The following is a 9791-nucleotide window of genomic DNA, read 5'->3' on the forward strand; positions in this document are numbered from 1 at the left end:
TAATAGTAAGATGTTCTGATACATTTTATATTCACTACATTTCGAACAAAGAAATTAACTTTATAATAGTATCGTACATCATTATAATACTATTGTTGTTAGCCCACGTGTTGCGTGGGTCAATCATCTAATTATCATAGTGCATCACCTAATATAAGAGGCAGAGGATTTAAAGAGAGTACACAATTGCCTATAAGCATATATATATATATATATAAATATATATATAAATGAGAGGGCGATCCCATGCACTGAGCGGGCATATCACCAGCGTCTGAGTCCTACTTTGTAATCGAACATCTTGAGAAGATTAGCGGGTTTAATTGATTCTCGAAGCAAAAGGAGGCAGGCCTAATTGCGCAAAGAGAATAGGCGCATAAAGAAATCGTTTGGAAGAGAAGAGGAGCAGTTACATTCGTTAATCTATTGAAATAAAAGGTTTGAAGAGAAGAGGAGCAGTTACGTATGTTGCCAAGGCATAAGCACAGACTAAACGTCGCATTATAAAGAAAAGGGTATTGTGGAAAACTTGTAAAAGTGAAAGGTTATTATTGGAAAGTAAATATGGGGTGGAGAAACACATAATTGAGCTTCACACTTAGAAAAATCTAATTGAGCTTCACACTTTCATAGATAGTATAGATTAGGCCAGACATATATTCATATTATTTTGGTTTATTGTATAACGTTAAAACTTAAAAAAAAAATCAACAAATGAGAAAGAATCTTTCCCATTTAATAAATCTGTAAGTAAGTAAGTAAATAAATAAATAAATAAATAGGACAAGAAGTAAAGGCATTGATCATAACAGAGTAAGGAGCAAGTTTAGAACGCAAAAAAACACTAATTATTCATAATTTTCTTCTTTTTTTTTCCCTTTGAGTTTTCATAAAAATGTTTATGTATCATTTTGACTATTTTGAATATTATTTCTCAATAAATTTCATTTACTTTGTCTGTATATATAAATTTGAGGAAAAGTGGCGATATGGATTCGAGTGTGAAATTGTTTTCTGACTGCATGGATATTTTTGTTATTTATTTATGTTGTGATAAAAAAGAACAGAAAATTTTAAAAAATAATAATAAATAAATGAATAAGAAAAAAAAGCAAATTCATACCCTTTTTCCTTCCAAAATTGCCTCGGTCTCCTATATTTCAGTTATTCTAATGACTATGAAAAAATTAAAAGTGAATTGTGGGATACCTTCTGTAAAATTGTTTGAGCTTTTCAATAATATAGATTAGTAAAGTTATAATATATTACTTGCTAATATCAAACCAATTGAATATATCTTATAAGCAGAATAATTATACATATATATATATATATATATTATAAATTCAGAAAATAATTTTATTTATATATTGAGCAATAAATAAATCAACTGTTAGTGAATATGTTTTTATTAACAGTGCTGACTGAAGCCGATTGTATTGAATGTTTCTAAGAAAGAATATCATTTATTGATTAGATAACAATCAATTATAATATATAAAAGTTGGAAAATGATATGAGAATGTCTCACGAATCATTTTTTTGAAATCCCCAACTCGTACTTGAACATCCTGCTCGAAAATTTAATTTCTTCATCAAAATCAATAGTAAATAAATTTGAATTGAAAAATAATAAACCTATGGAGCTATGGACAAATATTAAGTATTTTCTCAAAAGCAAAAAGTTTTCTCCATAAACTAAATGATATTTTTGTAATCTATGAGATATATTTCTGCAAATAAACTTTAATTTTTCTTTATAAAGTTAGCTTTCTCCATAAATTAGATTTTTTTATATTAATTTCTTTTACACACCTTCAAAGCATGGATCTGTACCTAACTGTGTAAAAGTTAAAAGAAAATGAACAAAAATGTCTGAATGTTAATAATATGTTTTTTTTTTGCTGAATAGCTAATAATATGTTCTTGATCACATACTACAGGTCATAAAATATTGTTTTATAGAATTTAAATCAAATTCAAAGTAATGGAGATGGTGAAAGTTTATTTACAAGAAAAATCTTAATCGAACGATAACAAGTTGGTGCGCCATACGGAATGGACATTTTTTTTTTATTTCCCCTTCATTTAATAAAGGTAATATCCCAAAATAAAATTTGCTAACAATGATAAATGTTAATTATAATTAGATTTAGCAATCATTTCTGTATTGTCGTTTTCGTTTTCAATGATGTTAGGCCATATAAATTGACTGCAATTCCTTTTATATTCACATGCATGCAACGTGTGTGGTAAATAAAGCGAGGTGGAATTTCGTTTTGGTCGGAGACTCTCTCCTCCCCAGATTTTATTAATTAATTAATTAATTTATTTTTGTATACGACAGCAAAATTTAGTCATTGGACTTGCTCATTACGCCATAAATCCTAATTGAATACATCATTAGTTATATAAAAATATACGATATTTGCACTTTTTTTAATATAGTACAACATTTAGAAAATAGTACAAAACGATACGACCTTTGCAATTGTTTTTTAAAATATAGCATAACCTTTGTAGAGTAGTATATAAATGCACGACTTTTACATTTTTTTTCTAAATATATCATGACCTTTAAAAAATAGAACATAAATACATGACTTTTAGGTTGAGCTGCGATTCTAGCACGATGTCAATTATTTTATCAAATATAAAGAGTTAGCGATGCAATGTGGCACAATATGATTGAATGAGTGACACTTGGCACTGTTAACTCCATGTTAACTGTTATCGTCCAATCATGTGGGGTCTACTTGTGCAATCATGTTCAGCCTTGTAGCACCGTTAGCTCCACGTTAGTTATTATTATTACAATTTGACTGAATAATTTACATTATACTAAATGCACAACTAAATCTAAAGGTCGTGTTATATTTAGGGAAAAAGTGCAAAGATTGTGCCTTTATATGCTTCTCTTTAAAGGTCGTGCTATATTTATAAAAAAAAATACAAAGATCGTGCATTTTTGTATTATTTTCCTAAAGTCGTGCTATATTTTAAAAAAAGTATTAATGTTGTACCTTTTTAGGTAATTAAGTATTTTCAAAATATCCGTTGGTTACAATCGCTTGCCGTTTCATCCTTTAAGAAATCCTGTGGTTTAGGGACAGACACAATATATTCTTCCCCAATTAGAAGGGCAAATATTATAAAGAATTTTATTAAAATTTGAGAAATCATATGTCAATTCACGTTGTAATATTTATTGTTCATTGATATCAGTCACATCAAACAGCCTCTAAAAAAAAAAAAGAAACTGGACACATGAGTTGCAATTTAGGATAAATTTAGATTTCGCATTGGATTGTTAGTATCACGGTCAGATCTGTTTATGTTGAATGTCGAACAGTCAAGAAGATAGACTTTATTATGACAAGGGTAAAAATATTCTTGCCCAATTTGAGAAGCCGTTACATGTTGGACCATACGAAGACACAAAAGATGAACCCCGCAACTCTCTATTTGGTGGTGCGTAAGTGTCGTTAATTAATTAAATGAAGGCACAACGCTGGGACAACCTTTTGTCCCGAGCCGGACAGAGACACACTCACACTCTCTCTCTGCAGCATTATCTCTATTCACAACCAAAGCTCTCTGAATTTCTAAGGTCTTGGTCCTCTAGCCCTTCTGAGCTTCGATGATATATGAAGGTTCCGGCCAGCTCTCATGCGTCCTGAATTGCACAAATTCATCAGTGATTCACCGGATTGCTGTCCTGAGTAATTAAAGTAAGTATATCGATCGCATTAGCCACTTGGATGTGCTGATAATATTGGCAAATTCTTGTGTAATCAGTTAGTTCGATGGTTCCGGTGTGTATCGCGGCTCTTCAGTTCAGTTTGTATAGATCCGCTTCTTGTGGGCATGGTTGTTGATTGAGGCTAGGAGAAGTCAACTAACTAAGCTGCAAGGAAATGGCACTGGCTTCAACTCCTAAAGTGGTTCTTGGCTCCATAGCGTTTGCCATCTTCTGGGTCCTCGCGGTTTTCCCGTCCGTCCCGTTCCTCCCGGTTGGGCGGACTGCAGGTTCTCTTCTCGGGGCCATGCTGATGGTCATCTTCCGAGTCTTAACTCCAGAGCAAGCCTATGCATCAATTGACCTCCAGATCCTCGGCCTCCTCTTCGGAACAATGGTTGTTAGCATCTACCTCGAGAGGGCGGACTTGTTCCAGCACTTAGGGAAGTTACTTTCTTGGAGAAGCAAAGGAGCCAAGGACCTGCTCAGTCGGGTTTGCTTGATATCTGCGATTTCGAGCGCTCTCTTCACAAACGATACCTCCTGCGTTGTCTTAACCGAGTTCGTCCTTAAGATTGCCCGACAGCACAATCTGCCTCCTCGCCCGTTTTTACTAGCCCTGGCCTCCAGCGCGAATATTGGGTCTTCAGCAACTCCGATTGGAAACCCCCAGAATCTTGTGATAGCCATCCAGAGTAAGATCTCGTTTGGGAATTTCCTCCTTGGCCTTTTCCCAGCGATGCTTGTGGGAGTTGTAGTTAATGCGGTGATACTTTTGGGCATGTATTGGAGGGTGCTGTCAGTTCCCAAGGACGAGGAGGATGTGCCCATGGAAGTCGTGTCCGAGGAAGATGTGACTTCTCATCGGTTTTCACCAGCTAGAATGTCCCACTTCCCGTCCCAAGAGTCGAACAGGAGATTGAATTCATCTCCTACAAGCATTCAAAGCTCTCCCAAGGCCAATGGAAGTCCGGTGAATCTCGAGACGCTTAGGAACCGGCTGGTTTCAAGCGAGAACGAGATCCAGAGGGCCTCATCGAACAACGGACTGAATGAAGACGACATTGTCACTACCTCAAAAGGTGTCCTGTCTGTGGAAATGAGATCCAACGATGGAAAGGAAACTCCTTCCGCGAAATGGAAGAGGCTGGTGTGGAAATCTTGCGTTTACCTTGTCACGGTTGGGATGCTGATCTCGTTGCTGATGGGTCTCAACATGTCCTGGACAGCGATCACCGCTGCGCTTGCCCTTGTAGTCCTTGACTTTAAGGATGCCGGGGCCTGCCTTGAGAAGGTAAAACGAATTATGAGCGTAACAAAGTCTCTCGACTTTTTGGCTAAGATCTAGTAAGTTATACGATGACTCATTGTTTAATAATACCTGTTTCTTTAGTCTCTTGCTAAGGGTCGAGATGTATTCTTCAATATATGCATGAAAATGATGCGACAACTTTCGTTTTAAATGAGGTGGTTTAGTCTTCTTCTGGTTCAGGTCTCGTACTCGTTGCTGATCTTCTTCTGCGGGATGTTCATCACGGTTGATGGTTTCAATAAGACTGGTATCCCGAGCACGTTGTGGAACCTCATGGAGCCATACTCGAAGATTGACCGTCCGAGCGGAATCGCAGTTCTTGCCATAGTTATTCTGGTTCTCTCAAACTTGGCTTCCAACGTACCAACAGGTAATGAACTATGCCATACCTCAACTCATGCAATCAATTCTGTAGTCAGCATATATCAATCTGTTCGGTTTTCAGTCCTGCTGCTCGGAGGGCGTGTGGCTGCATCAGCGGCTGCAATTTCATCAGCCGAAGAGAAGAAGTCGTGGCTGATCTTGGCCTGGGTGAGCACAGTGGCGGGGAATCTCTCCCTGCTCGGGTCGGCAGCGAACTTGATCGTGTGTGAGCAGGCTCGGCGGGCCCCAGGCCTGGGGTATACCCTGTCCTTCTGGGGCCACCTCAAATTTGGAGTTCCATCCACCATTATAGTCACCGCCATTGGACTGACTCTCATTAGATGATAATGAAACCATCTCATGTTTGGGATTGCATTCACTGTAATTAATTATAGATATCAACACCAAACTCAGAGTCAAATCGAAAATGCTTGGGCTGTCGTCTTTCGTAGTTTTTTCCTTTATTATATAAAGATCATTGTCGCTTTCAGTCTGTTTGTTTCCTTCTAATTTCTTTGCATTATTTTTGAGGCAATGGACCCCCCGGTGATGCAAAGGGTGATGCTTTCAATGGAAAACTGCCCTACAAAAATCAGAACCCGCCAGGAATAATTCAGAACGTCTTTGACTTTTTTTGTGAAAGGGTTCTTGGAGATTTTATAAACCCCGTTTGTTTTTAGATTAAAATCACAAAAATTTTAATTTTAATTTTAACTCAGCCCATTACATAATAAAAATACATATTTTCCAAGTCAAAAATTTTAACTTTAATTTTAATTCAACACACTACACAACATTTTGTCATTTTCCACAATCAAAATCAAAGTTACTTTAACTCTAAAATCAAACGCACCGTATAATTTTTCTTTATATTTTTTCAAATTATCACTAAACACTCTTCAAATACATAAAATTTCATTATTGAAAGAGATCTTAATTATTTGAAATGATTTGACAAATGAATTATTGTACTCTTCCGTCTATTCAGATATATTGACTTTCTTTTGGACGAAGTGGCAGATCGATCTTCAACTTTGCATTCTAGAGTTAAATAAACTGGGCGAACCGGCCATGCTTATCTTAATCAATTAAATAACTGGTAATCTGTATAAAAATTCATTGACCGTCCTAAACAAAAACTAGGTCTCTACTTAATGTAGAATTATCTTCCTGTTAATATAGAATATTAATTCACTCACCTCAAAAAGATGTTGAGTAACTTCATGGTTCGAAAATATCTTCAAAGTTCTGTTTTGGATAGTTGATGAAGAGGTTTATTCTTGAGTTTCGATCTCCCCTTTCATGGAAAACAAAGTTGTAAATATGTACCTTTCTAAACACAAAACTCCATTAAACCTTAAATAATCAATTCACCAATTATAAATGTAAGTCATAAATATGCACGTATGATCTTCCATGGATGTATGTCTTTTCGGCTTTCCGAGATGCGGTGGTGGTACGTTATTGCAGCCCTTGTCACCTTCTCATTGGAGGTGAACTGAAAATTCATGCAAATAAAGATCTACTTCATCATACATGGCATATTTTGACGATTCGTCTTGTCTTTTATAATTGTATATAGATTTTCATCAAAACTAATAATGAGTACCTTATAATGAATTAGAAATGAAAGTGATGTTTGTTAATAGATTTCGAGTTATTTTCATCTAAAACTCAATTATATTTTTAATTTCTAAAAGATCAGAACATATCAGTATATCAAATTATGAAATTATTAATTGGTAAATATTCATACGATAAATCTCACGAAATTAGAAGAAATGTAAGTTCCAGAGTCATAAATTAATGTAGTATTTCTCTTAAAAGCCAGAAAAAAGAAGAAAATAATTAAAAAGGAAAAGGAAAATGTACATTTAGCGATCATTTTTTATTGGAATTGGTAACTGTAAAACCCCGTAAGACTTTCCTCACCGGTAGAATCTGCAACCGTTGTTTCATATATTTGTGTAGTGTGATTTGTTGAGCGGACCGCTCTTATAACTCGATAAATTTGTGCCACAGAGAGGTACGTTCAGTGCCAACCTCAGATGGCGTCATATCAAACTGAAAGGAAGAACAAGTAACCGACTTTCAAATGATTTCTTGTAGCCTCAAACCTCAGAAGGTCAAAGCCTCCTCAGTGGATATCAGGATCATCACCTTATAAATCTTATGAACGATGACAATGGATACTGTCAACCAGCTTAAGCTTCATTGTGGATTGAGTTCGGATTTTGATTTCAGCACGTTGCGACAATTTTTTGCAGTCTATTCTGTGATTTGCTACCTACTTTATATATATTACTGTCTTAATCTATGTCAGTGAATGTGAAAGAAAGATTCCACAAGTTGGGGTTGAGATTGTTTATTCTCTTCTTTGTCACCTCCTCCAGCTGGAGATTGCTGTTTCTGTTCTGATTTCCTTTTTCCCAGTGAAAGCTTTTGGAAGAAAGTTTAAATTTTACTTAAGTGAGTCAATTATGCTTTTATTTATTTGCTAAATGCAATCTATATACAAATGTTAACTTGAGTACCATTTATTTTAAATATGCAATATTAATTTGAGTACCATATTGCTATTTTCTAATTATAACGTACAACGATATATTATCTCTGCACTCGTCTTACTAATATTCTTATAATTTTTGAGAATGCCACATAAGGGTTATGGCCTAGTTTATATAAACTAGGCGATTCCGCGAGGGCCAGAATTGTTGCCTTAATTAACCCAATAACCAGTAATCTTTATGAAAAAAGCCGACTGTGTAAGTAATGCAGGGCTTATTTCATGATAACCTCTATCCATATGATATTTGTTTATCCTCATCAATAACCATTTACGGATGCAAAACTTAACCTCGAGATGTGAAGCAACCTTAGTACTTCATATCCCTAGCAGCAATTTGATCAATCGTCCCTAATTCAAAAAAACTCAACTAAAATAGTTTATTCCCTCCGTAAAAATAAAAATAAAAGTATAATATATACCAAATTTTGTGTATTATATCATTGTATTTTCTCTCGATAATAAGAAATTTATTGACCATCATAAACAAAAATTAAATCTCTACTTGATGGAGAATCATCTTCCTGCTAATATAGAATATTAATTCACACCTCAAAATATATCACGTAACCTCATTGTTCGAAAACACTTTACAATTCTATTTAGGATAATTGATGAAGAATTTTATTTCTCAAGGTTCGATCTTCCCTTTTATGGAAAACAAAGCTGTAAATAGGTACTTGTTCTAAATACCAAACTTCATTATACCTTAAATAATCAATTCACGCATTATATATATAAATTATAAATATGTACTTATTATCTTTCATGAATGAATGTCTTTTCGGCTTCCCAAAGTGAGGTGGTGGTAAATTATTGCATCACTTGTCATCTTCTTATTGGAGGTGAACTGAAATGTCATGTAAATAGAGACCTACTTAATCCTACGTTGTGCATTCTGACGATTCGTCTTGACTTTTATAATTGTATATATGAAACTTATCCAAAAGTTAGTGAACTTTTTGGAATTTTTCTTTTTTCAACTCATAAAAGAGACACTAAGAAAATGGAGTAGAATAATGGAGATATTTATTCCATTTCTTTTCATTCTAGCTGGTTCATCAGAAGCAACTTTCAGTTCCATAGGCTGGAATAGCAATTCCATTTTAAGTAATATGTGGATGGAATCACAATTTCGTCGTTTGGTTCGAAAAGTTTTTTGGAGTTGAACTTCATCCCATCCCTGATGATTTCTCTATTCTGGATGGGCATAGAATGGGAGTTCCTCTGATTGTTAAGACCCCAAGATGGTCAAATTATTGCACTGCTTTCACGTATTATTTCCACAATTCCCAAAATGCCCAAGCAGCTCTGCAACCTTAACGAAGCTCTAGGCATCCACCGGCAATGGTGGTCCAGCTCTGGCCAGGCTGCCCATGACTAATAAAAAAAAGACGGCCTCTCGATATCTAATTTTTCCTCCAAACACAGAGGATAATGCTTCATTCAAATTCCCTCTCTCCATGTCCTTGCAATCCCTCCATCCAGATAAAGTGAAAGCATTGATCACGCCCTATAGCCCAAGCATTGGTCATGATCTGAGCTCTACAGGAATGAAACTCCTAACGGTTGTACTGTATCCTACTACTTCGACACTGGTAGAGAGGGGGGTCTGTAGGGTGAAGGCGGATTCGATGATCGCTTTTTACTGTCCATTGAAGATTGTGTACAGCTTCTAGAGATCAGAATCTTCGAGCCAGAGGCCAGGTCCTGGACTTCAACCTGTTCGATTAGGACCTGTTTAAGTCCTCAGGCAGGCATCAAATCAGCCATGGCCTACTTTACTAAGAACAGAATCCACAGGTTTGTAC

The 9791-nt window shown here is 35.5% G+C and overlaps 1 protein-coding gene across 2 annotated transcripts; it reads left to right on the forward strand.

Annotated features, from left to right (window-relative positions):
* Nucleotides 1-3392: 3392 nt before the first annotated feature.
* LOC116212038 (silicon efflux transporter LSI2) lies at nucleotides 3393-5907 on the forward strand. Of its 2 annotated transcripts, XM_031546616.1 has the most exons (4): nucleotides 3393-3731; nucleotides 3799-5086; nucleotides 5216-5421; nucleotides 5497-5907. In XM_031546616.1, the coding sequence occupies exons 2-4, from the start codon at nucleotides 3918-3920 to the stop codon at nucleotides 5757-5759; spliced, it is 1638 nt and encodes a 545-aa protein (XP_031402476.1). In that variant the 5' UTR covers nucleotides 3393-3731; nucleotides 3799-3917; the 3' UTR covers nucleotides 5760-5907. The 2 variants fall into 2 exon arrangements, with proteins under 2 accessions (XP_031402476.1, XP_031402477.1); XM_031546617.1 differs by having other exon boundaries at nucleotides 3400-5033; nucleotides 5232-5421.
* Nucleotides 5908-9791: the final 3884 nt, after the last annotated feature.

Source organism: Punica granatum, chromosome 6 (genome assembly GCF_007655135.1).
Source record: "Punica granatum isolate Tunisia-2019 chromosome 6, ASM765513v2, whole genome shotgun sequence".
NCBI lineage: Eukaryota > Viridiplantae > Streptophyta > Magnoliopsida > Myrtales > Lythraceae > Punica > Punica granatum.